Genomic DNA, 27,847 nt, shown 5'->3' on the forward strand with positions numbered 1-27,847 from the left:
TGTGAGGATGGCTAGGCTGAAAGAGACTAATCTGAAGTTACCCCATGAACTTCAAAGTGGAATGAGGTTTCGAACCTCGGTCTCCCCCATTCTAGTCTGATACTTCAACCACTACTCTGCAGTGGTTCTTCTTGTTTAGCTACATCATTGACCTTATTGCTACTGATTCTGAAGTTTTTGATTTTTTAAATTCAGTAGTTGGCATGTTAGGATGAGAGCTAAGATGTCTGGGGTTTCTCGCTTGCGACAACGATTATGATACCATGCCAGAATTAAGCACAGCAGTGCATGAACTGGAAGACAGCAAAAGAATGTAGAATAATGTACATGTGGATTAAAGCGTATGCACTAGAGCTGATTTCCTTGCCCCCTAAAAGTTATATTGTATTATAAGAATACACATATAGTAGTGGGTTTGTGAGGAGGCCTAAGTTTCATTATCATTTCTGACACGCATGCAAAGCACAGAGCCTTTCCTTGCCTTCTGCCTACGTCTGCCTTTGTAGATTTTGTTTAGCAACACTCATGCTTAATGCATGCCAAGACAGGGTTCAGGACTGTCTGAGAATTCAGGATGCTGGTTCCTAGTACAGACCCATTGACCCCTGTGGTACAAATGTCTGTTGTGAGCTGTTCCTCCTTTGGGTTAAGGAACATTCTCTCAGGTCTGGTGCTGCCCAGTGGCACTCCCTACTGGCATATCCATTCACCAATTTTTGCTGTCGCTGTAGCAGCATATATCATTCATACTAATCTCTCTCTTTTGTCAGAACTGCTGTTCACCAAAGTAGGTAACTATATTGGTCCTCCACTAGAATAAATGCACAGTAAGGTAAGGAATATGTGGACTGATGTAACTTAGAATGTGCACAGTTCAACATCAGTTGGTGTTGGGCAACTGCTTTTTTTCTGAACAGCAGTGAACTGTAGCAAGAATGGATTCGATACCTGAAAAGGGGGAGAGGGACTAGAAGGGAATCTGACAGTTTACAAATAATTTGTTCTAGATTTAAAAGAGAGTAGAAAGCAAGAGGGGGCCCATAATGAAGATCTTTTCCTATGTTCCATTGTCCTATTCCATGGAGAAATAATGTTTACTTTATACTCTCTTCCACGTTAGGCTTTCCTGCTGGATATTACGACACAATCATATATACATAGGTTAGAACACCAGGACTGCATGGACTACCCTTATAATGGTATGATCCTATAGTGGTCGAACTGACTTACCCACTATGTTTACTGGAAGGAATGGAAATTCACGACCAGGAAGATCAGCTAGGCATTTCGGCAGCAGGGAAAGCCTTGGAATTCCCCTGTCCTGGGGTGAAACAGCTGCAATGAGGAGGTGGGGAACAGAGGCACTAACACTTCATGCAACTCCCAATGCAATAAGGAGGAGGAGCACTATTTCTACAGCCAACAGGCCCTTTCTAAGCAAAACCAACAAGAGGCAGAAGTAGGCAGTATATTTCCAGAAGCGAAGGCTTCTCTAAACGTTCAGACAAATTATATCAGGCAATAGGCCCTGCAAAAGTGGGATTCTTCTAATAACATAATCGCCCGCAAGATTTTAGCGTTGCTGTTTGACATCACATGTGTGCTTCTGAAGAACAAAGCACATATAGGTTACTGAAAGCACATCTGTATTTGGCTATCTATGCCCCTTATTGGTAAGGGTCCAGTAGCACCTTTAAGACTAACCAACTTTATTGTAGCATAAGCTTTTGAGAACCACAGCTCTCAGAGAAAGCTTATGCTACAGTAGCACCTTTAAGACTAAAAGGTGCCTACTGGACTCTTTACTATTTTGGAACTACAGATTAACACAGCTAACTCCTCTGGATCTTTTTGGTAATGCAGCAGAAAACATGAGAACAAATTCAAAGGCTGCCAGACATGGAGAGTTTCTCCCTATTAGCTTTCATTTATTTTCACAGGCCACATTTCCCAAGAAGTTAAGGATGTAGATATAAGAAAAGGCTTAAAGCACTAGTCTCTGTGTAGCTACTTGTTGAGAACTCTTCCAGATTCTAGCCAAAGGCACTGAGATAACTGACAAACTCTAAGCATGTTGCATCTTTATTTAATATTAGGCCAAAGGTTTCCTCGGCTGTGATATTTTTGGCTCTAGTCTCCCTATATCTGTTTGCCTGGCACAGGTTCTGAGTTTTGGCTCCACATGAAGCTTGTTCTTTTAATAATAATAATATTTGATTTACATACTGCCTTTCAGGACAGCTTAACACCCACTCAGAGCAGTTTACAAAGTATGTTATTATTATCCAAGCCATTGGCAATAACTAATAAAAGAGTGGGGGGAACTAACTTCCTTTGCTGGTTTAAACTGAATTTCTTTGTTAACAAGTTTCTTTTGAAGTATACTGTGAAAGGTTACACATTTGAAATAAAACAGAACCTTATTTTTAAATTCCAAAAATAGTCAGTTGCATTTTACTATAATTAAATTTTAAAAGATGGTTGTTGTGGGTTTTCCGGGCTGTATTGCCGTGGTCTTGGCATTGTAGTTCCTGACGTTTCGCCAGCAGCTGTGGCTGGCATCTTCAGAGGTGTAGCACCAAAAGACAGAGATCTCTCAGTGTCACATCTCTCAGTGTTAAAAGATTATGAACCCCATAATTATGTTCTGCAGTTATTCCCATTCTCTATTTAAAAAAAATATCTGGGTACACGTTTGACCAGAAGTGGCTCAATATAGTACTAACCCTGCCACTTTCCTCCATGATAGGCTGTCTCAAGTCTGGTTTCAAAGGGAACACATTTCAAAGGTAGTTTCTTTCATGAAGCTACAGTATCCCCTAGTGGTAAAATATGGATATTCTTCTAACAAGTGCAAGAACAGCAGAATGAAGCACATGCTCCTTACAGAACAGTACGAGGTAGCTGGACAATTCTATGCCTAGCCGTGCCTACAGGAATAATTCTTGTCTCAAGACTACTAGTTTAAAAACATACCAAGACGAAGCAGCATCTAATCTGTTCTTTTGCACCAAGCCAGCTATATTTTAGCAGTCCCTAACAGGCACTTTTCCTGAGTGGTGGGTCAGTCAAATATATGCAGCTTTTTGTACAAGAAATCCAAAGATAAAAAAGTGGATCCAAGCATTATCAATGTGTAGCCGACAGTAATGTAGTATGCATGGCTTTGCATGAGGGAATAGGCAACTAGCTGACTAGAGCCAAGAAGCTAGGGCCAAAGGCTATTCAGCAGTCATATTGTGTTTGGGTCACTGGAGAGAGCCCTGGAGACTCCAAGGGGCATCACAACTCACATGGCTTGAAACACCCACTCCCCTGCATACTTATAAGAGTTTTGAGAACTTGAAACTTGCACACTTATTTTGCTGGCCTTAATAAAAGATATCACATGGTTTTTTCTTTCACATTAACCAGAACATCTTACTCCTATTTTTCCTTTGTTGTTCATTTTACCTGGGGGAAGCTCACAGCAAGCCAACAGTCGTTGAAAATAGCATTTAACAAGTGGAGGACCTGCAAGGATTTAGAGGATATCTTACTTCCCCCACCCCCACATGTCCTCTTTCCTTTCCTTGCCCCCATAGCCTCTCCTTTTCCTGCTTCCTTTTCTCCTTCCCACCCCTTTGACTGTCCGTGTCTGCACCTTCCCCCACATCCTCTCCCCTATGGCCGAGTGGTATGGTGCCAGTTGAGCCAGGCCCAGTTGCATGTGAGGACTCTGTTAAGGCTTATGGGGGTACTTCATTTCCCCCTGTATCCCCTTCCTTACAATTTTTGCTCTTTCCCTCCTCCTGGCAGCCCTCATAAGCTCACCTTTTCCTGCATCCTTTTCTCCTCCAAGCCCACTAAGTAACTCATCTTTTATCTGTCCTCCATCTTCATCTATTTTTCTTAATGTACATACTGCCGTCTCCACAATGGGAACTAGAGTTGCTGGTTCTCCAGGAGGGACAGAGGATCCCCTGCTTCCATCCTCTGCAACCACTCACCTGGCCAGCAGGGGGACGGACCTCCTGGGGGGCATTCTCAGCGTGACGCCATCATTCCCAGAAGTGATGTCATCTCGAAGACCCAAGGAATGCTCCCGCACTTTGAGCCAGGCCAATTTGAGCCCCACACAGGCTGATTCTTTAAGAACTGGCCTGGCCCGAAGCATGGGAGCACTCCCGGGGCCTGCATGATGTCACTCCTAGAAGCAGCATCATTGCATTGCTGTCAGCAGTACAAGAAGATCTATTTAAGGTGAGTGCCAGGTCCCCTCCACCCGATGGATAAGAGAACCTGGCAACCCAAATGGGGACCCATAGCAGCTTACATCATTTTCCTTGCCTTCAATTATCCTCACAACAACCCTGAGAGGTAGGATAGGCTGAAAGTGTGTGACTGAATCAGTTATCCTATACGTAGATGAGTGGTGATTCAAACAAGGGTCTCCCAGATCCGACTATGCAACTCTAACCATTACACTACACTGGCTTTTTTGGGAGGGTGTGTGTTGAACAGTGGCAAGCATTCAGGCTTGAGTGCACCATGCGTGTCCCATGGTATAGCCATCTGGTGGTTGCTCCTGGCCCTGGCCCCAATAAGTCCTCTTGAAGGCCAAAAAAAGCCTTGGAAAGGGCCTTGCTCCCTCCCCCTCCCTTTTCTGACAAGAAACCAAACCTGGAATACTGGACGACCTCTCATGATTGCCTAGCAACAGCCACTAAAGACATCTGGTTAAAGCTACAGGTGCTCCTTTTATATTTTTTTTTAAAGATTCAGATTTTTCAGCAAACCCAGGGCATTTTTCAGGTGTGTGGGAAGATCTGTCGTATCCTTTCATGACTCCAGTCTCTGGCTTTTAAGTATCCTGAGATCAGGGCCACTTGGCCATTAGTATATCACAATAGAAAGGAGAATGTGAACTTGTCCAATAGTGCTCTAGAAGTTGGGAGAACCAGCAGTTCAACTGTATCAGTGCAGTGAGCCGACAACCCATCCTGCTTCCGGCTTTGTTTCCCTGTTTAGCAGGCGTAACTATCACTTGCCCCAGCCACTCATTCCATGCTTGTGTCCTCATTACATTCGCCTTAGAAGCAAGCGGAAGACGGTGGTTACATAACGTCTCACCAGGGGTCTTGTGCCATCAGTGCAAACCAACACAGAACAACATGCATCACTTAATGTTTATTTTACCTCTGGATTCCCTTTGAGATGTCCCAAGAAATTTTAACTTTGGAGAGTGTTATAGAATTATAGTGTGCTATAGAAGATAAACCCCCAAAGTGAGCCAAAAACTTAACTAGTAGATCAAGCAATGCTACAAGGCTTATTTTGATCAATGCTTTTATTGAGGCATGAACATCAAATTCTCTATCCAGACTTATATTCAAGCTAGTTCTATGAACTACTCATGGGAGATTTTTTTAGATCAGCTCCCCAGAACGAACTCTTCTAGAAGCTGGAGTGGAAGATTCAGTATCAAACCCCTTTCACGTTTGAAGATTTTCTCAGTAGCATGGCAGACACACAACAGAAGAGGCCTAGTGCTGCTTGGCAAAATATTCCTTGCTGTCTTTCACAGTGGGCTTGATAGTGTCACCACCAGGTTGCCAGCCAGCCGGGCACACTGTGGCAAGAGCAAAGGGGAAATGTTCAAGCAAGCGGAGAAACCGAGGGTTAGAATCTGCAAGCTGCCACACAACAGGACTCCCCAGAACAGCAAGAGGTTATTTGGAATGCATCATTTATCACTGACTGCCTGAATTCTGCAGTAATCTAGAGAGGGTCTTAAGCAGAGTATTTCTAATAGTCTAACCCCCCCCCCCACATATCACTCTCCATCCCAAGTGCAAAATAAGATATTGGAGTATCTAACCAGCACTCTTCAAAAGATCAGATTCTTATACCTATTGGAATGGGGTTTTTTTATCCCTACCCTTGCTTAGTTGAATACAAATACACGTGTGTTATGTTTACCCAATAATAGCAAACATTTTATAGGGGCCATTCTGTTTTTTCATTGCTCTGCCAGACTCTGGAAAGCTATACTATAATGTGCCAAGAGATTTTCTAACAGCAGCCTCTCTGGAATATTTTTATCCCACCCTTCCTTCAAAGAGCTCAGTGTGAAATATTTCATCCTCCATTTCCCACTTTAACCTCACAAACACCTTGGGAGTAGATTACACTGAAAGAATGAGTGGGCCAAAGTAAACTGGTGAGCCCTGTGGATGAACAGGGATTTGAACCAGGATCTCCCAAATCCTAATCTGATACTAATCACTATAGCACACTGGCCAAGTTGACCAATGTCACTGAATGTTCATTACCTATGCATCTAATGGGATTGTAGAGAAGTTGTCATTGCCTACAATAATCCTAGCTGAAGAGTTAGGTTGGCTGACAAACAGTGAAGACAAGGGTCTGAGTGGGGGATCTAAGTGGGCAAAGCAAGGTGAATTTTTACAAGATAGGGAAGCCAAGAGAAAAAGGAAAAACATGAAATGGAATAGACAAAAATGGCAGGGAAGACAGGAGATACTGAAGAGGGGGCTGCAGTAAAGCCTCATAGTTAAAAATATGTGAAGTGAGGCTAGGCTAAAGTCTTAAGTCTTTGGAGAGGGGTAAGTCGTAAGTTTACAAGAAGAATCAGACTGGTAGAAGAATTCTCTGAGTACTGCTAAATGCAGAGCTCAGGAGTAGAGATGGGCACGAAACGAACCACGGAACAAAATTCTGAATGGAACAGCTGGTTCGTTTTCAAAGAAACGTGTTAAGTGGGTCTGCGTGTTTATGGAACAAATGACTTTTCCTACTGTTCCGTTCCACTGCTGGTTCGGGAAGCCAGACACTTTGCGCCATTCAATCCATTGCCCAGGCAATGGTGGCAGTCTTTTGGTTGCCCCCAATCTAAGACCTCCACACTTGATTGGCAGCTGTCCCTGCGAACTAGAGAGCTCCCACTCTGGCCCATCCAGCCAGGAAAAGGGCCAGCCACTCAAAGTAGCTGCCAGCAGACACTCCAGTTTTTGCCACTGCAAAGAGAAAATGACAGAAAAGGAGGGGACCCATGGATCATGCCTTTCCCAGGTTTCAACCTCTTTGAAACTTGGGGGGTCTTTAGTGGACAGTGAGAACTAGGTCACCTGCAAATGTGGAGTCTTCTTTAGTTTGGCTGTGAGTGTGAAGGTGCCCATTCTGGGCTCCCTCAAACTGGTTCAGAACCGGCTCAAGTTTGGCTAATTCGTGGTTCATGTTCTGTGAAAATGAATGAACCACGAGGTTCATTTTTTCCCCATTCCATGCCCATGTCTACTCAGGAGAGGTACATGTTGGCTGTATATGCATTCTAGGAGCTCCTGAAAAAGAGCTGAGCAGATTCTTTAAAGTAGACCTGGCAGAGTTCTCTTCTACTCAGCTCTTTAAAAGTAAAGGGCCCTTCAAATTATAGACTTCAAAATTCTAAAGGAAAATATACATTTGAATTAGCCAGCAAACACAGAGAAGACATACAGACTGTAGGCTGGGTGATTTTAGGCAACCTACCCCCGAATCTTTATCCATTAAGAGCTAATCATATGCAATTCTATATGGCAAGCAATCTTCAGGCTTCACTTTGTCTTCCTTTCCATTAAAGGCAAAAGTATACTTGCTACGGAGAAATTGCTATGCAAGCTGTATGAGGTGGCCAAGACAGACTACCCTGGGCCTCACTTCCTCTTTCAGCATCATAACCCACAAAAAAAGTTCCTCACCACTAGTCTTAAGTTTGTAGAGTATTATACTGAGCTAAGCCAATTTATGGTAAAGCCTCTTTGTCCTGGAAGGTCAAGGCAATACTGGCCATATGGCCATGGCAAGAGTGATGAGCCAGTACACACTTAGGGATTCCCAGTAAGTGGTGCAGCAGCCTCTGTATGCATGTACCCCCAAGGGCAAGCGGGGGGGAAGTATTAGGCCAAATGCACAAGATGACCACAAACTTAAAGATACTATGACTTTTACAAGTCCACAGAATTCTTTTAGGAGGGTTTTAGTTATCTGTTCCATAGGACTTTTACAGAGGTATAGTATGCAATCTGGACATAGTCCAATTTAGGGATTATAGCTGTTAGATTTTATTGACTTTTGATTATAGCCATTCTTTCTCAAAATGCTAAATACTGGGTTCATAACCATTTGTAAATTTTTAAAATCCTCTCTAGATGTTCATAATGGTATGAGCCCCTGCGAAACTCCAAACAGAAGAATGCAGTATTCCTGAAGCCCCCAGGGGCAAGCACGGCTACACACACACACCTACTTTCCCCTACATCGAGACAACAGAGCCCATCTCCATATCCCAAGTTACCTCACTTCCTGTGGGAAGGGTCTACCCCTTACCTTCACCATGCTGGTCTGTGAACTGGAAGGCCTGCACAAGGCGCAGTGTCTCATCTACTGAGCGTCCCACAGGAAGATCATTTACTGTGATCTGTCGCACAATGCCTTTGCCATCAATGATAAATAGACCCCTGGAGTAAGAGGCAGAATGACATCATTATCACTACATGCAGCCTTTAGTCCTCTTCCAAAGGGATAAGGCTATGGCTAACAAGGGGGAACCTTACACAGCATTGAATTTTAGAGTATGTCTGTCCCCTCCACTGCCTCCAGTGGACCCATTACCCAGCACCAAGGAGAAATTTAGATTGTGGAAGTCTTGACTGTTTATCTAATTTTATTTTTAACCCACCCTCCCTGCAAGCGGGCTCAGGTCGAGGTACAACATTGGTTAAAATACAACTTAAAATCAATTAAAAAAACAGATAAAATACTGTGCCCCTTTTGGGGCAACCAGCGGGAGTGGACTCTCCGTACCCCTTGTAGAGGGAGACCAGTGGACGGCTTGGCAATGATGGGCTAAAAATTAGCCTCCACCATATGCCTGGCCGAACATCTCTGTCTTACAGGCCCGCCTAAATGATACAAGATCCTGGCAGGCCCGAGTGTCCTCAGACAGAGTTCCACCAGGTTGGGGCCAGGACTGAAAAGGCCCTGGCCCTGGTAGAGGACAGCCAAGCCTCCCTAGGGCCAGGGACCACCAGTAGATGCTTTCCAGTTGAATGAAGTGCTCTCTGGGGCACATACAGGGAGAGACGGTCCCTTAGGCATGCTGGTCCCAGTCCGTTTAGGGCTTTATAGGTCAAAACCAACACCTTGAACTGGATCCGGAATTCTACTGGGAGCCAGTGAAGCTGCTACAAGATAGGCGTAATGTGTATCCTACACAAAGCTCCGGTTAGAACACGCGCAACAGTATTCTGGACCCATTGAAGTTTTTGGATCAAGCCTGAGGGCAGCCCTGCGTACAGTGAGTTACAGTAGTCTAACCTGGAGGTGACCGTCGCATGGGTCACTGTCATTAGGTCCTGGGCCAAGAGGCAGGGTGCCAGTTGCCTGGCCTGCCAAAGGTGGAAAAAGGCCGCCCGAGCCACAGCCACGATCTGGCCCTCCATAGACGAGGCAGAATCCAGAATCACGCCCAAACTCCTAACCAATGGTACGGGCACAAGTGGTGCCCCCTCAAAGATTGGGAGAAGGATCCCTGCCTCCAACAGTCCACGGCCCAAGTACAGGACCTCCATCTTCGTGGGATTCAACTTCAGACTGCTCTGTTCTACTCACCCAGACACGGCCTCCAGAACTCTCAACAGGGTGTCAGGGGCAGAATCAGGTCGGCCACCCATCAACAGATACAACTGGGTATCATCTGTATATTGATGACAACCCAGTCCGAAACTCGACACCAACTGGGCAAGGGAGCGCATATAAAGACTGAACAACAGGGGAGAATTGCCCCCTGTGGGACGCCGGGCTCCAACAGTTGGCATGCAGACAGTCTCTCCCCCAGTGCCACCCTCTGTCCCCGACTGTGGAGAAAAGAGATATGCCACTGCAAGGCCATCCCACGAATCCCCACATCGGCGAGGCGGTGGGCCAACAACTCATGGTCAACCGCGTCGAACGCTGCTGAAAGGTCTGACAAGATGAGCAGCGCCGCCCCGCCCTGATCCAGGTGCCTACAGAGATCGTCCGTGAGGGCAACCAACACTATCTCCGCCCCATGACCCGTACTGGTATGGGTCCAGGACAGAGGTCTTTGAAGGCACTGCAAATTAAAGAACTAGAAAGTACTGGGCAACAGTAAGTGAAGAGACAGTTGGTTCTCCTAAAATACAAGTGCTTCCTGCCCATATGCATTAAGGACAAGATTTGGCACCAACTCAATATCAAACAGCTTCTTTTGGCCATGTTACCACCATTTGGATTGGATGGGATCTCCTGGATTGGCCATGCTGGTGAAAGCAAGCATGAAGCAGGCATGAAGCAGAGTATTATACTGAGCAAATAAACGCTTACAAGCTGTAAGTAGACGGTGAGATTTACAACACTGCATACAAGTTCTAAACTAGGATTTGGAATCAGCCAGCCTGCTACTTTGCTTCTGAAAAGTGCTAATGGCCAACGCCTAATTCATGCATTAGGATTAGGCCATAAGGCCTTCCTACCTATAGGCAATGCCATCGTCCTCCTTGAGCACTCCATAGTCTTTGGCAATACTGTGATTGATGTCAGCCAACAGTGGGATACTTGTGGGACCCAAGCCCCCCTCCTTTCTTGGAGTATTGATCCTACAAAAAAAACCCCCACTGTTAATATATGTAACATTAGTTAAGGGTGTGTTTTTATTTTAATCTGTAGCATCTACCCCATTTAGTTCCAGCTGAATATGCAAACCTCAGCTCTGATTCAAACATTTACGATTTAGAACACTTCAGCCATGAATTTTACAATCTATCTCCCTCTTAGTTTTTATTAAATAGACAACAGAAGGCTCCCAGATTGAAGCAAAGCAGGTGCCACAAAGTCTCCCTCACTAGAACTTTTGCCCAAGGCAGACAAATTGTTTTCTTCTTGATCAGTTATAACCTGTTTCTTGACCCTAAGGAGAGACGGGTTATTCTCCGCACTCATTTAGTGTAGAACATTAGTAAAGCCGCAGCTGCTCTGCCTGTGCCAAACAAGACAGTTGATCAGGCTGCAACAGCCAGGCTTTGCAAGATAAGATTGGTGGAGGACCTCCACACCCTTCTATCTGCTGACTCCTGCCCCGCTGGCTCCCAGTGCTACATCCACGGACAACACTTGTGACTGAGGCACCCACCCCAGTCCTCTGCCTAAGCAGAGAGTAAACTTTCTCAGCTGAATGTGCAAGTTTTCAAACACCCATTATGCATGCTTTCCAAGTCAGAGCTTTCTTATACACGTTAAGAGAATCCTTGCTTTTCTATAGCAGTTGTGTGTGCGTGTGCGGAGGGGGGGGTACATGGAAACTAAAAAGCAAAGTCTAGTGGGGCAAAGTTGTTCAGAAACATGCTCTCCCCCCATCCACACTGTCAAAAAAGATACACCACCCACATGATCTAGGAGACTCAATCCAGCTTCAGAGCATAAGATGCTTTCTTGTTTATGCATACACATAACCAGAGGGCATTTAAAAACCAGTGCTCTAAATGTAATTAGAGATCTTTTTTAGCCTACTAGACCAGAAAAGCATTCTCTTCAGGATACGTAAGTGCTTGCAGTTGGTTCATTGCCTCATTTTCTTAATCAGCCTTTAGCATCAGCTTCCAGCATGATGGGCACATTTATGAATATCTGAGTGCTAGAAGCCTCACCAAGCCAGGTGGGTGAACTGGGAGTCGATAGAGGCAGCAATGACCTCACAGTTGATCTTGCGGAACTCTTCAACTCGATCGCTGAAAGTTGTGATCTCCGTGGGACAGACAAAGGTGAAATCCAGTGGGTAGAAGAAGAAAACCAAATACTTGCCTGGGTGAAACAGGATAGTCATCAGAAAAAGTCCTGAGTTCTTTGATTCAGAAACTAAACCTGCCTAAGATAGGTATTCTTTATTTATGTAGAGGATATTCTACATACAGAATATTCAGAAACATAACATGCCTTGTCTGTGCCAAACCCACAGCCTCATCTGTATACTATCAGAATAGAACGTGTACATTGGACACTGCATAAACCATGGTCAATAGTTCTCTATTGGTTGTTCAAACTAGAGATTTCATGTTGACACCTGGAATACTCTTGGGTGCTTATGTGCCTCAAACCCAGAATGCAATAGGGGGCAAGGGAAAGCTCTTTAGTTGCCACAGATTAGAGATATTGAATTTCTGGAAAATATTAAGCCATAAGAAATGGAGGTAGGGGCAGGGCTTTTTTTCAGCTGGAACGCAGTGGAATGGAGTTCCAGCACCTCTTGAAAATGGTCACATGGCCAGTGTCCCTGCCCCCTGATTTCCAGACCGGGGGGGGGGGGGGTTAGATTGCCCTTTCTAACCCCACCCCCCTGTCTGGAGATCAGGGGGCAGGGCCACCGGCCATGTGACCATTTTCGTGGAGGGCGATTTAAACTTTAAAAAACTCCCCCCTTGTTCCAGCTGACCCAAAGTGACATCATTGTGTGGTCCTGAGTTCCACCACCTCTTTTCCCAGAAAAAAAACCCTGGGTAGGGGGAATATGTTCAATGCATCCCTATCAAACTTAGATGTCTTTTGTTGCTTTAACGAATGAATCATTTATAACTTAGCATACAGAGTTGTATTAACTGTTATGTTTATAATTTTAATAGTATAAATGTCTTTATTTTCTGCAAGCAAAAACTACCAACATAGCCAATAATAGCACCAGATTGAGCTACAACTGGCTGTACCCTATATATGCACATTTCACTCATTCCAAAAGAAAATTATATTTCATAGGCTTTTTTCTGTTCTCCCCAAGCTTCCCAGTTTTTTCCAGAAAAATTGAAAAAGGTTACGCGCCCAGTGTCTTCACCTTTCAACCCCAGACTTTACTCCTTCTCTGACATGCGACTGGGTAGCCCCTATTTTTACATCATCTCTTTCTACAAGTTCAAGGCTGCTTACAATAACGAAATGAGGGAGAACATGCTCTTAGGTGACAGGAAGCAACAGTGGCCCTTTACCTTTGTAGTCCGACAACTTCAGTTCCTTGAAGGCTCCATCCACCACTGCTGTGGTACTGAAGTCTGGAGCTGGCTTCCCAATATGAGCATTACCAGAAGACATTTTCTGAAACAAGTGAATAGTGTTAACATTTAGCTGGGCTACTAGAGACAGCATGGTGTAGTGGTTCAAGACGCAAGTTCAAATCCTTGCTTTGGTATGAAGTTCACTGGGTGGTCATGGGCCAATGAGACTCTCTCAGCTTCATCTACTTTACAGATTTATTCTGAGGAGAAAAGGGAGAAGCTGTTGGTGGTCCCTGGCCCAGGGAGGCCCGCCTAGCCTCAATCAGAGCCAGGGCCTTCTTGGTCCTGGCTCCAAGCTGGTGGAACTCTCTCTCTATGGAGACCAGGGCCCAGCCAGATTTGTTATTCTTTCACAGGGCCTGTAAGACAGAGATGTTCTGCCAGGCATATGGTTGAAGCTGGACCAGGCCTCCGCCGGCCAGTTAGGGAGGGAAGAGAACGATCTGAACCCTCCCAATTAGGTTGCCCATCATCCTGTTTCCACATTAGTTAATATTGCCATCTGTTTTAATTAATTGTCTGTAATGTTGATTGAATTTAAATGTTTTAAATTGTTTTTTATAGAAATTTTTATTGTGGATTTTAAATGATGTGATCTGCCATGAGCATGCTTGAAGGGAGGGCAGAATAAAATCTAAAATAAACAAATAAATAAAATTATGTATGCCACTCTGAAATCTTGGGAGGGGCAGGATAAAAATGAACTAAGTATACTAACGGTTGAACTAGTACTATGGAATTTGATAAAAGGAAGTTTTCTTAAAATGGTACTAGGAAGCAGCTAGATTAATTGTTTAAAAGAATGGTTTATATGCAATAAAAATATTTTTGGAACCCTCATTAAGCCACAAGATCTAATGTGATTTCAGGAACAGGAATAAAAATATGCTCATTTAATAATAAATTCTACTTTACTTCAGTGTGTACCAAGTTAACAGTCTATCAGTCCTAGTTCTTCCCTCTGGACATCTGTTTTCTATCATTTTTTCTCCTTGTTGACTGTACTGTTTGCAAAATCAATGAATTAGGTCCTGTACAGGCATGGTACAGTGGACTAACAGCAGATCTTAATGTAGAAATTGGTCACAGAGGGAGCAATGCCCCCGCTTTTTCAAATTAAGAGCTATAATGAACATTTTACTAAAGGAAACAAACATTTTAAACTAATTCTAATTGATGGTCAGTCATCTGGAACCATTGCTAAAAATACACTAATTGTTACTAAATTTAGATGATACTCTATTAAACTATACAAGAAAGTAGGAGAGATCTACAGGCTCAGACTGGAATAAAAGAATTGTTGAGGATTTGCAAAGAAACAACCGGAGGTATACACTGGAGTAATCACAATAATTTTCCTCCTCTAAACAAAGAATAATTTTATTGTATTTTAAATATAAAGTGCACAGTGCTGAAGTGCACAGTGTTAATAAATATTTAATAATTATAACATACCATAAATACTACATCATAATGTACAAAAATATCCTATCTATATACAATATCATTGGTTTGCACAGAAGTCCAACTGGTGTAGAGCTACCAAGGAAAACGGCAAAGTAAGTAGTAATTCATGTTAAATATGTCAGAGTTCTAGAAGAATGGCTTGTTGATTTGAGGTTGTGCTGATTTTGAGAGTTTGTGTAGTCCCCTCCCCATAGTATGTATCTTCCAACCAGCTTTGGTTCCTTATAATTTTATATTTTCTAGACATATTCCAAAGTTCAGGGGTTTTTTTTGCGAAATGTTGCTTGGTCTGTGGCGCTACTGTTAAATTAGCTGTAGCTGCCTATCAGAATTTTCTCCTCTTTTAGTCAAGTAAAGGGTTCATATCTGACTATTTGAGTCTACAGCCTTTCACTAATGCCAACTTTAACTAGAAGCCAAAAAGGCTGATGAGCTATTTCTTCAGGGGGGAAAAAAAGCAGTCTCCTCTGACCCTGCATAAATCCCCAGTCACATGAGAGTCAGTCAAATGAGCTATAGAGTATAATCTGTTGCCTAAAAGCAATCCCTGGGAAATGCTACATCAAGTAGCCCTACATGCTTATTTATGTGCTGAATCATACAGCTTCTGGGTGCAGGCAGTCATTGTTTGTTCTACTAAAAGTTCTCATTATTCAGAGCAGAAAATTAATACCCTTGCTGCTACCCACAATTTGATTTAAGTTAGCAGTTAATTTCATACAGAAAAAGAGCCTTAAGCAAAAATATAGGTAAGTTAGCAAGACATACAACAGCAGCCAGCATTTTCCTAAAGCTTATATTCATTCACCTCTGGCTTATAACCTTGGGATTTGTTTCACCAGAGGGGGTACTGTACCTCTCCACAAGGGCCATTATAAAAAGGGTTTAGTCCAATGATCCACCACCACTTAAACTTCACTTCCCATTTCTTTAGGCAAGAGTTTCTTTCATTATACAAGCTTTCCCACAGCTGTTGCAAACCAAGGTGTGATGCGATTTCTTTCCTGTTATCAGATTTCCAGATTTCTTTACGGCAACGGGCACCCATTCACCTTGGCTTGTTAACTTTTTGCAAAAGCCAAGACTTATTCACAATCCCTTCAAGCCCCTCCCCCCACCTTTTCCACATAAAATATCAAGAAGGGGGCTATGTATGTACATTGATCCACCAATGGGACACAGGAGCAGAGAAATCTGCCATGTGGAGGCCCCGCTGCTACTGTGCTTTATTTGCAGCAACAAAAGCACCGGGGAAACCACAAGATTTCATCCCTATGTCGAAGACACTTTAACTAAGCCCCGAGGTGTTAAGAGTGGACACTGCCTCTTGAGACTCCAGGTGATAAGATTCCAGCTTGGAATGTTCCTCCATGTTAACACCCCCATGCAAAGAGAAAGTAGTGCAACAGGGAGAAAGTGCATCAAGCAGAAGAGGTAGAACCTGTTTTTCCTATCTGCAGAAAGTTTTTAAATACAGGGAAGATCCAAAATGATTTGTCATCTACAGTCTGAAGAAGTGTCATTCATTTTACCATCATGGGTCTCATTCCCCTGTATGTGTCTAAGCAGGACAACACTGTAATAGGATATTTATGACCTCCTGATGCCTTAATATTCACATACAGCCACAGCATCCCTCCTACCATCTGAATAAAGCTATGGTCCTGGGGCAATTTATCCTCCCCTTCAACCAGATGGGGAGGGGGGCATAGTAGCTTCTGTGATAAAAATGGCATTCAGAAGTCTAGATCTCTACATAGTATAGCTAAGTTTGTTGTTTCAATGAAGAAGCAAAAATAGGGGGGAATGGGGCCAACCTAGGTGAGATAGGCTCAGTGATTAGTTTCTGAAATTAGAGTTGCGAGGGATGAAGTTTGCCTAGAAGTAGATCCAGGCAGTCCCCTGGGATATGCAGCAAGACACCCAATGAGATCAAGGATTCTGGCTGTTACAAGAGATGATGCTGAATATCCCCCAACAGTTCGATTTTGCATTTCCCTTTTGTGAATTTAAACCAGTTCCATATCATTTCGTTTCCTCACACCAAATCCCCTCATTAAATGCACACAATGTAGTGTTATGTTTACATAAAATGGAGTAAAGAAACAAATTAAGCAGCAACAGCCACAGTTAAAAATGGGATTTCGACAATGTTAAAGAATAAAGAGAAATAAGGAGGGGGTATATTACCCACCTCTTTTCCATTCCAAGACAAAACCTAAGTAGTGCCATTACTAATCCACAGTACACCCCAAATAAAGCTAAAGCTTAGCTCCAGATGTTAAAGCCAGAATTCCTCACCTTATGAGATCATCTTCAGAGAATATGCTTCATTACAGTGTCATTACATTACAGAGCCAGTGTGGTGTAGTGGTTAGAGTGCTGGACTAGGAGCTGGGAGACCGAGGTTCGAATCTCCATTCTGCCACAGGAGCTTGTTGGGTGACCTAGTCATATGCTTTCAGTCTACCCTACCTCACAGAGTTGTTGTGAAGATAAATGCAAGGGAAAAATGTAAGCTGCTTTGGGTCCCAACTGGGGAGAAAAGCAGAGTATAAATGAAGTAAATAAATCACAGAAGGTCTCTCAGGAAGATAGAAAAGAACAGGAAAGCTGTAACGGATTTACATAGGTATTACAGGATGGGTATCCTGCCATGAACTAGGCAAGTAACAGTCCTTTCCGACCTCAGAATGGGTGGACTGTGATGCAGGCAAGAGTACAATGCTTATTATTCGCTTAAGCAAGTTCTTCGTGTATCCCACTGGCACAGAAGCAGACACAGAATTCTACCCCTTGAAAGCCTAGAGTAAGTTGAACACCGCAATCCTAGTAAAGTGCAGTAGCTTGTCTACTCTCAATTTCTTACAGCCCTCTTGGAGTTTTCTTCATAGGAGAAAACTTACACCATGTTCCTTTCTTCCTATTCGCTGCTGCTCACTATACAACACCACCGCCACCCTTTGTAGTCCCTTTCTGATATTTTAGGGCAATATTACTAGAAATTTTGGCATGGGACCCCAGGTTTACAAGGCTTCCTTCCTTTGCCGCGCCGCACAAACCGAGGAAGGACGTGAAATGGTGACTGGTTGTGTGTATCGGGGGCAGGGGGGGGGGCGATAGGTAAAGGAAGGAAGGAAGGAGGCAGACGACGACCCCTGGAGTTGAAGAGCGAGAAGCTAACCTTCACCTCCCCGCCCACTCTCCCGGTTATCTGGAACACAAAGGAGAGACCTGCTACTAACCAGAACACAACGGGAAGCGTTCAATAGTGATGGGAAAAAGATACCCAACGAAAAGCGTTTGCTCTGCCGTTGCCCTGCTGAAATGCCCCCCGTCCCGCCCCCTGTTTTCAGTGGGTTTTACAGGCGCTTCGTTTTCAACAAAGGCTCTGGTTCGAAGACTGCGGCCACAATCCCTTCTCTTTTCTGCACCACGCGCTGCAAAAGTCTCGCATCTTCCCCAGCCGAGATTCCCGACCTGAGCAGAAGCGAGCAACGAGCGCTCCAGGCCCACCCACCGCCAGCCTCCCGCGGCTGTAACGCCATGCCTTCGGAGCAAGAAACCCCCATAAACCGGCTGCGAACCCGCTACCGGGACTCCCGCCCTACCGACTAGTCCGCGCACCACGGCCAGGCAGCAGTCCGGAGCAAAACGACCTGTCCTCAGGAGGCGTGGCGCCAGCAGAAAAAGCCGCAGCCGCCGCAGCGCTTTATAGCCAGCCTGCTGGAAGGGGGCAGGGTTAGGATGCGCGAGGGCAGTGCGAAAGCCCGGCTGCGGCGCTCTGAGCGGCAGCACGCGTGCATGCCTCCTTCCCTCAGCTCGGCGCGCGGGGATGGGAACAAAGAATTGCAGCCCCCCCGATATCGGACTGGGAACGTGGACCCCTCCCCCTCAACACACACTCAAACGAGCCTTCAGTGGCACTGCGTTCAACAAGTGAAACTTTTGCCATCTCCTTCCCATGCTCATGCTGGGAAAGGGCTTCGCTGTTGGAGTTCGGTGTGTTAGAAACAAAGATGGCAACCCTCTCCCAAACTTGCGTTAACGGCGAGCACACGCAGGGCCCGATTCCTGAATGAAAAACTGAGCTGCCTCTTATTTCTCCTTCTGCTTTTACTAGCTATATGACAGTCTACGATGGCGAAGGTACCATTCAATGTTGTATTTGCACGCATGTTGGATTTCTACCTGCTATAAACAAGGGCGTTTTGCTGGGGGGAAATAGTTCTATACGAAAGCACACGACTCCTACATTCACTTTTGGCGCGAGAACCCATTATGTTACATTGTGCACCCTCCGTGCTTTATGCTATAGCTCTAAACGAATGCGTAGCATCTCCAGTTAATAGGGTTGCCAGCTCCAAGTTGGAAAATTCCTGGAGATCTGGGTGGCGAAACTTGGAGAAAGTGGGGTTTGTGGAGGAAAAGGACCTTGGCATGGCATAATTCCATAGAGCCCCCCCCCCCAAAGTAGCCATTTTCTCCAAGGGAACTGGTCTCCGTGGCCTGGAGACCAGTTGTGATTCCAGGAGATCTCCAGCCACTACCTGGAGGTTGGTAACTCTTCCAGTTAAAATGATCCCGAACCAGAAGCCCTGTTTTTGTTTCTGTTTCCAGAGTACGGAACAGAAACCAGGAGTCTTGTCTTAGTATACTTAATGGATAGAATCTCCAACAACTTTTTTGATCCAGCTTGGAATGAATTTTTGTGGCTGCTCATCAGGGCGGCAAACCTGATCTCACATTAAACTACAATTCCCAGAAGTCTATGTGCTCAAGATGCTTTCGGGGCTTGCTTCCTGCGTTCACTTTCTCCGGTTCTTCCAGGGAGCGCGCGAGTATGGATCTGGGCGCCTTCGAACGCGACAACTCGGTGAATTGCTTGTTGGATTCAGCGGTGCCTTCCGTTTGCCGGACCGAGCCCTGCAGCCTCGGCATCGATGAGGCAGGCAGGGGGCCGGTGTTGGGTAGGGGCATGATTATATTGATGGGGGGAGCCTCAGTGGGGCATTTTTAGGTATCATTATTGAATCTGGAGCCCCAGAACATCAAAAGGAGTGAGTGAGCCACTTGCAACTCCTTACTACTTGCAGTTTGGTCTTGCTATGGAGGACATTGTTTAGATTTCCTCGGTGGTTTGTGACCGGTCTTTTTTCTCAAGCTCAGTTCCTCATCTTTAAAATGAGAGTAGTAGTGAATTGCTTTTATGAGCAGGAGTTAAAAAGACGGTGCAAACGGATATGAATATTATAATAATTACCAATCTGGTTTTGTGTCTAATCTTGGCATTCCAATTTTGTGCCAATATGCATCAATTTAGACCCCACTCCCATCTCTGTTTTGTCTCTCCCTATCCAGGGTTGCTAACAGGCCTGTATATAATGTCCTGTTCCTTTAATAGCAGTGTAATGAGCGGAAATTAGCAGCTGAAGCTTTTTTCCCCCTTTTTTTAATACATTTTTATTTCATAAAAAATAACAACAACAACAGTTTGAAACATAAACCAATACGATAAATACAACAACAAGGTACTTGAGAGATAATTTACAATCAAAGTGTGAGGCTAACGCTCAAACATGGTTTAGAACTTCAAATTTTTACCAAGTGATACATAATATGATGATAGGTTTAAAATTGGGAAGTGTATTCATAACATTAACTATTCTTCAATAAGCCGCTGAAGCTTTTCATGGCAGGTGGTATTAACCTGATAAATAGTATTCCATTCAGCTTCTTAAAGGAACAGGCCAAAAAGCGAAACGCAGAGGGCAATAACAATGAAGAGAATATATTCCAAGAATAGTAAAGTGCATATGCTACATAACCATAAAAAGGAGTAGATATAGTGAAAGCATTAGTCCAAAAAGTACTAATCGCCAGTGGCCGATTCTTTGAGGTGCCTGTAATTACCACCAGAGAGTCTCAGTATGGTGCTTTCCCCCTCAGATGTATTGTTTCTGTGACTCCTGAGGAAGGTTCTACGAAACAAGTTACTTGCTGGCTCCTTGTTGAGTCGTGGGGTCCTTGCACCCCTATATTTACAGCACCTGTAGAAAGGAAAAAGAAAAATAGACATTCATTGTTCGTTTGAAGCATTATATACTTACATGGTATGACGAGACATCGTTGCTCTGTCTTCTTCCCCTATTCTACTCAGCACCTGTACTGGTTCTTAGACTATTAGTTACTAGAGAAATTGTGTGACAGCTGCTGACCTATTTTACTATGTACTTTTTGGACTAATGCTTTCACTATATCGACTCCTTTTTATGGTTATGCAGCATATGATGTAGCATATATATATATGATGATGGACAGCCGGCCTGACTGCCCCAGATGTCTTGGAGCATGCTTTCGAAGCTGTGACTGGATGGTTGGAGCAGAGTCGGTTGAAATTAAATCCCACAAAGACAGAGGTCCTGCATGTGGGTCTGGGGGCCATGAGCACGGGACTCCAGCTTCCCGCTCTTGATGGAGTGCTACTTGCGCTGGCTTCGAGAGTTAGGAGCCTGGGGGTGATCCTGGATGCCTCCCTGACTATGGAGGCACAGGTCGCAGTGGTTGACTAGTCTTCATTTTTCTATCTAAGACAGGCCCGGCAGCTTGTCCTCTACCTATCAACCCCCCATGACTTAACTGCAGTGATCCATGCAGCGGTCACCTCTAGATTAGACTACTTCAACTTGCTCTAAGCAGGGCTTCCCCTGGGCCTGATCTGGAGGCTACAGCTGGTCCAAAATGCAGCTGTGCGAGTAATTGCAAGGGTCCCGATTAGGGAACATATAACACCTATACTACACCAGCTGCACTGGTTACCAGTTGAGTACCGGGTCCGGTTCAAGGTTTTGGTGTTGACCTATAAAGCCCTATGCGGCCTGGGCCCAGCATATCTGCAGGACCGCCTCTCCCCATATGTACCCCAGATAATGCTTCGTTCAACAAATAAACAACTGTTGGTGGTCCCTGGCCCAAGGGAGGTCCGCCTGGCCTCGACCAGAGCCAGGGCCTTTTCGATCCTGGCTCCAACCTGGTGGAACTCTCTGTCTGAGGAAACCAGGGCCCGGCAGGATTTATTATCTTTCCGCCGGGCCTGTAATACAGAGATGTTCTACCAGGCATATGGTGGAGGCTAGGTTGGGCCCCCACTGGCCACACTAAAGATCTGTCCACCACCCTACATATGAGCCAGGGCTTGAAAAGCAGTATTTTATCATCGCCATCTGAAGAGAAGCTGTATTGTATAAAGTTGTTTTAATGTTATTTGTATACTGTTTTATCTGTTTTTAACTGTATTTATGTAATTTAAAATGTTGTACTCCGCCCTGAGCCCGCCTGGTGGGGAGGGCGGACTAAAAATCTAATATAATATATAAATAATAAATAAATATGCACTTTACTATTCTTGGAATATATCTTTTATATATATTTTTCTCCAGACTTGTTGGCGCAGCCATATATCTAAACCTTTCTCCCACATTTTTATATAATTAGGACTTTTCCAGGTAAAACAAAGGCAAAAATAAATAAACGTAAACAATAGCAACAAAAAATTAAGACAATTTCTTACAAAGAAAGCTATACTGATGAACAAAAGTATATATCTATGCTAAGTAAATCATACAAAATTCAACACTAAACATATAACCTTAATTTTAAACTTGGTGGGGTGGAGGAGGGGAGCCTTTAAGGCACTTGAAGTTTCCAATTCCCTAGCAGCAGTATCTGCAAGGGAAAAAAATCCCTGAAGTAGGTCTAACAATATCAGGATTTTCATTATCATGGAGCAAGAATGTTGACTATTTTCTTTAGCAAATATACAGTGAGCAACATTTTATTTATTGATAAAGAAAAGTTAACTTCTCTGTCACTGCTTCATTCCGTACTATCTTGTCCCTGGATTCAATATAAAGGTTTGTAGTTGTTTTTCTTTTCCTAACATATATTAGATCAATAAACGGAGTGTTCCTAAATTATTTGCCTGAAAAGTCTTCTTTGATACAGTAAAGATAAGGAAGAACATAAAATTTTTGTACAACATATTGGTATTTTATTCTTGAAAACCCCTAATAATGATAGGCATGCATCTGAGATGATATTCTTTCTAATCATCTTATTTATTTTTATTATCTTGCTGGGCTCAGTAGAATGTGTAACGACTGCTACTAGAAAATCTTTGGTGAAGCCCTGTTGAAAGGTGCTATGGCTGTACTAATATCAGTCAGTTATTTTGTGCATTGACAGTGTGGTAAGGCATTTCATATATATTATCTAGCTGTAAGGTAGGTCAGTATTATCTGTATGCTGTAGTTGGGAAATTGAAAGTGAGTGGGTTTTATGGACTTCTCTTTTCTTCCCAGGTCCCATGGTGTATGGAATATGTTACTGTCCTGTGGCCCGGCAGCGGGATCTGGAGACACTGAAAGTAGCAGGTAAAGAAGGGAGGGAGTGCTTGGCTGGGACTGTAATGTAATAGTAGCAAAGCTGTTTTGTGACATGGGATCTGGACAGGAATTGCCTCCACTTCCATTGAGGAAGAGTTGCCTCTTAACACAGCCCCATTTCAAGGCTTCCAAGTTTGCATCTCTTTGTGTTGGTTTTTCCTTGATTATCCCTTTCAGACTCCAAGACACTGACAGAGGCTCAACGGGAGCAACTCTTTGAGCAACTGAATGAAGCCAATGATTTTGTAGGCTGGGCCCTGCATATCTTGTCCCCCAACTTCATCTCAACTAGTATGCAGCAGCGGTAAGCAGAGTGGGGATAAAAGAATCCAGCCATTAGGTGGAAGAGGAAGCCACTGTGTAATCACAGGAAAGGAAGATGAATGCTTCTCCCTAAGAAACAGAGTGCCTGGAAATGGAGCTCATGTAAATCAGATGCCAAAACATGACTACACTGGTCCATTGGCAAGGGTCACATCTAATTACAAACTGCCTTATGTTGTTAGAGGAACAAGGGGGGAGGGAATTGTTGGGCTCTCATGCTTCTTCTATCTTTGCCCTTCACGGCTAATTCAATAACAGAACTTCTGCTTTCACAGGGAACTGTATAATGTAGTCAGATCCAAATCACAAACTGTGGTTTGTTTTTTCCTTACAAACCAGAGCTTGAAAGCCAGGCTGGCAGGGAAGAAAAGCGACTATAATTTGGGCATAACTGCAAGTGGTGGTTTCCTATGAAAATCTTTCACTATTAAGCAGTGTGTGAAGAGAATAGGGAGAGAGAGCATGCAAGCTTGAGGATCCTGCAGGCTCATTTTCCCAATGAGAAAACATGTCATTGTATTGATGGCCACTTTGCTAGCTGAAAAGTGCAATCCTAAGTAGAGTTACACCCTTCTGAATCCATTGAAGACAATGGGCTTTGAAGGGTATAATGCATTTTAGGATTGGATTGCAATTATCTGCCCTTTCGGGACCATTGCAAATTCCTGCCTATGTTGTGTAGTCTTGGTGGGCAGTTTATATCTGAGAACAGAACAGAGAAGGGAGCTGAAGAACTGAGGCTGCCCATCATATCTGGGGGATTATCAGAAAGGCTAGATGGCCCTCAAGGCTGAACTTTCTTAAATGAGAGTCAGCTTTGCTGTATGTTTCCCTCCAGCTTCTTCCCTCCATGCCTCTTCATCCTTCAGACACATGCTTACTTGATGTATTCCCCCCCCCCCCCGTATTAGCTGTCTGTGTCATATAACTGTCCTCCAAATATCATGTAATTGCCAAGGGTGTGGAATCTGAATTCTTGGTGCATTGCTGTGCAGCCGTAAAGCTATTGCTCGTGGTGGTCTGGGGATGGAGGCTTCCTGTTTTTTGTGCCATGAGCAACCAGTGCTGACAAAAGTTCCATCTCCTTTTCCAGCTAGTCCCTTTCTGAAGACTTTGATGTAATGTTCTTCGTTTTCCTTGCAGAGCAAAGTACAACTTGAATGCGCTTTCACATGACACAGCCATTGGCCTGATCCAGCATGCCCTGGACTCGGGGGTACAGGTTGCAGAGGTGAGCCACCCCAGCACCTTGTGCCTGTTAAAAGCAGCAATAATATTTCATCCTCTAAACTCAACATGTTTTGTTCCTCCTTCAGGTTTTTGTGGATACAGTGGGGCCAGCAGAGAAATATCAAGAAAAGCTAAAACTCCAGTTTCCGGGTCTGGAGGTCACGGTGAGGGCCAAGGCGGACTCCCTCTTCCCCATTGTCAGTGCAGCCAGCATCTGTGCCAAGGCGAGTGCTCGACTTGGAATCGCTTTGTTCCTGGTGCTTGGGGATCTGTAGGGATACCTGGTCTGATTGTGAAGGTGCCTTTTCTCAGTTGGTCGTAAGAGCTAAGTGGAACCTCAGTGCCCAGGGGCAGAATACCCCTTGATTTACCAGATACTAGAGGATGGCTGTCACCATCATAATCAGCTTTCCACAAGTATCTGGTTAGCCACTGATCAAGACAGAATGCTGGACTGAGATGGTCTGATTGAGGAAGATAACTCTTACATTTTTATTTCATGCTTTGTAGGTGGCAAGGGACAGGGCTGTAAAAAACTGGAAATTCTTGGAGGATCTGGAAGATGCTTCATCAGATTATGGCTCTGGCTATCCCAATGGTAAACTTCAGCCTTTCTGTTTAGCTTGGAGGGTAAACCAACCACATAGAGGCACATGGGCTGTGCAGTGCTTCATTTAGATGAACAAATTAAACCGCTCTCTTGGCTGTAACTAACTGTGTTTTGTTATACTTTTATTCTCAAGTTCAGGGTTTGTTCGTTTTTAACGCTGCAGTCAGCCTTTTCCTTTGCTGCTGTATTAGGGCGAGTGGCCCTTCTGTTCCCACAAAATGCCGTGGGTTGGCTTTTGATGCCTCCGTCTCACCTCACTGCTTCCAGTCCCTAAAGCTTAAATGCATCTCAAGCGGGATGTAAAGTGTTGTGTAAGAAATACAAATGGATCGAATGCAAGAGCTTGGGGACTTGCCGTTTGCTATCCCCATACCACTGTTTCCCTTCCAGAGATGGCAAAAGGAAACCGAGTCCTGACCGAGACCCATTCTTGTAAGCCATGGAATCCCTCAGTGTTAATGTCCTGTGATTCTAGCCCATCCATCTCTTTTTTTGTCCCCTTCAGATCCCAAGACTAAAGAGTGGCTTGCGCAGACTCTGGACCCTGTCTTTGGTTACCCACAGTTTGTACGATTCAGCTGGAGTACCGCTCAGACCATCCTGGAGAGCAAGGCTGCACCTGTTCGCTGGTAGGTGGGGAGGCAGGAATGACTGGAGCTTGGTGTAATGAATGTAAGTTAGGGATGGAGATGAAAGGGACCCTAGCGCTTAGGGGGAAACTGCTGCTGCTGTGGCCGGAGGTGTGTTAGGGCTTCTTTTGGCCTTTTAGAGACAGATTTGTAGACTTTCTGTAAGGCAGCCGTTTCATCTGGGATCTACAGGACAGGAAATACATGACACAATGTTGTTCTCAGTGTGCTTGGTAGTGAGTAGATAGGCAGAAAAAACTGGTGGCCAGAAGTGGGTTTGTTGGAAGTTATTGCAAGGGAGGGGGTATAGAAGGGAAACATGACTTAAGACACACAGCAGCTGACCTGTGAGACTCTTTTTCCTTCAATCGTGCCACCATGGTGTAGTAGTTAGAGTTTCGGATTGCTGGGTGCCTGGGGCCAGGCTCACACTCTTAGGCTAACCAGTAAGAGATTGTTGTGAGGATAAAATGAAGGTGAGGAGAATGACGTAAACCACTTTGGGTCCCCGTTGGGGAAAAATGCAGAGTATAAATTAAGTAAATCAATAATATATTTTTATTGGCATTCAGCAGGGAGGGCTGCGGTCTCACTATATTTTTTTAAATTTTATTTATGTCATTTATGATCTGCCTTTCTCACTGAGACTCAAGGCGGATTACACAGTGTGAAATTACTATGGTCAGTATCAAGGACAATTTCATAAATAATGCCATAGGGTGAATAAACACCAGTTTACAAAGATGTAGCATTAGCAAGAATCCAATACAGAGTTGAAGAAATGCTGAAACAACTTAAGCAATTCTATGGTTCCCCGTGCCTTGCTGTCTGATCAGTGATGTGGCCTGTGTAAACTCCTGCAGCGTTCAGGCAAGACTTGTTAGTTCCACAGGGCCGTCTTGGTTCCCGCCACTCTTGGGAAGGCCAGCTCCCCCTCTTGAGTTAAAAAACTGCCAGCTGTATTAGCTTGAGGAGCAGCCATGTTGCTTCGCCCTGAGTTAGGTGGGAGTAGGAATCCACTGCTATCTCCTTGAGGCAATAAGGAATGGATATTATTGTTAAAGCACCTGTTTCTCATCTTGGCTCTCAGTGAAGGTCACTGGCTGAGGCAGGTGGGAGAGGCTGGAATCCAAGATAAGTCAGTGCAGCTCTCTGCTGGGAAGAAATGGGATGTAGCACGACAACAAGAGAAATGTGAGAGATTGCTGTGCCTGGGCCCCTCATTTCTGACCATCTATTGTCGCCTTCCGTTCCAGGGATGATAGTGAAGATGACTCATCCCAGAAAAGTGCACAGTCCCTGCTATGCTTCTTTGCTCGGAAAGATGCTCCCGCAGAGCGCCCTCTCCATCGCTACTTTCATGAACGCAAGCTAGAGGCCGTGACTAGCCTGTAGGGGATAGCATACCCTACCCTTTTAGTGGGATCTGCTGTGTACATGCAAAGTACTATTATTGTGAAATGTGATTTAGTTGGCTTCATAAGAAACTTTTGCATTCTTTTTTTTAAACAGAAAGAGCAGCAACATGTGAGCACAAGGGTCAGCAACAAGGTGTAGAATCTTTCTCATGCTATGTGTGTTACTTAATAAATTTTTATGCTTGTTTTTAGTCCTGTTGTGTGTAAATTGACCAGCGGAGCATAATAAAAGCAGCCCAGTAAGAGTTTGAGGTGCTCCAGTGTCTGGGGCACCTATAATTGATGGATTACTTTTTTTAAAAAGTGAGATCAGCTTTGACCACTCACAACAACTGCATCAAACTTAGTAAGGCAAAACCCCTCCCAAGACTTCTGCTTGAGGGAGAAGGTTGTTTCCTACTCCAGTATGGCAGTCAGAGTGAACCGGACAACTAGAAGGGGGGATCTTTGTGCTGCTGCAGGGGTGGAGTGGCTTCTAGTTTATGTCGGTGGGTGTTTGAACGGGAAGCTACTCATACTTTTAAAGAATATGCAAGTAAAGCCACTATCAGTAAAGCCTTGTTAGTAAGAATTCTCTGTAGTTTCAGTGCTGATTCACTCTGTTCTGTGTTCCACCTTTTACTTGTAA

The 27,847-nt window shown here is 44.3% G+C and overlaps 2 protein-coding genes across 4 annotated transcripts; one reads left to right on the plus strand and one right to left on the minus strand.

The window, feature by feature from the left end:
* Window positions 1-5,320: 5,320 nt before the first annotated feature.
* PRDX2 (peroxiredoxin 2) lies at window positions 5,321-18,311 on the minus strand. Of its 2 annotated transcripts, none has more exons than XM_054977722.1 (6): window positions 18,192-18,311; window positions 13,032-13,137; window positions 11,706-11,859; window positions 10,536-10,658; window positions 8,368-8,498; window positions 5,321-5,611 (listed from the first exon to the last, which is right to left on the minus strand). In XM_054977722.1, exons 2-6 carry the CDS (start codon window positions 13,132-13,134, stop codon window positions 5,526-5,528), a joined length of 597 nt encoding a protein of 198 aa, XP_054833697.1. In that variant the 5' UTR covers window positions 13,135-13,137; window positions 18,192-18,311; the 3' UTR covers window positions 5,321-5,525. The 2 variants fall into 2 exon arrangements, with proteins under 2 accessions (XP_054833697.1, XP_054833696.1); XM_054977721.1 differs by having other exon boundaries at window positions 18,176-18,277.
* Window positions 18,312-18,389: 78 nt separating this feature from the next.
* Window positions 18,390-27,411, plus strand: RNASEH2A (ribonuclease H2 subunit A). 2 transcript variants are annotated; one of them, XM_054977720.1, is made up of 8 exons: window positions 18,390-18,713; window positions 22,925-22,996; window positions 23,186-23,312; window positions 24,476-24,563; window positions 24,649-24,786; window positions 25,073-25,160; window positions 25,678-25,801; window positions 27,058-27,411. In XM_054977720.1, exons 1-8 carry the CDS (start codon window positions 18,692-18,694, stop codon window positions 27,194-27,196), a joined length of 798 nt encoding a protein of 265 aa, XP_054833695.1. In that variant the 5' UTR covers window positions 18,390-18,691; the 3' UTR covers window positions 27,197-27,411. The 2 variants fall into 2 exon arrangements, with proteins under 2 accessions (XP_054833695.1, XP_054833694.1); XM_054977719.1 differs by lacking the exon at window positions 18,390-18,713 and adding an exon at window positions 19,388-19,534.
* The last annotated feature ends 436 nt before the right edge of the window (window positions 27,412-27,847 follow it).

Source organism: Eublepharis macularius, chromosome 4 (genome assembly GCF_028583425.1).
Source record: "Eublepharis macularius isolate TG4126 chromosome 4, MPM_Emac_v1.0, whole genome shotgun sequence".
NCBI lineage: Eukaryota > Metazoa > Chordata > Lepidosauria > Squamata > Eublepharidae > Eublepharis > Eublepharis macularius.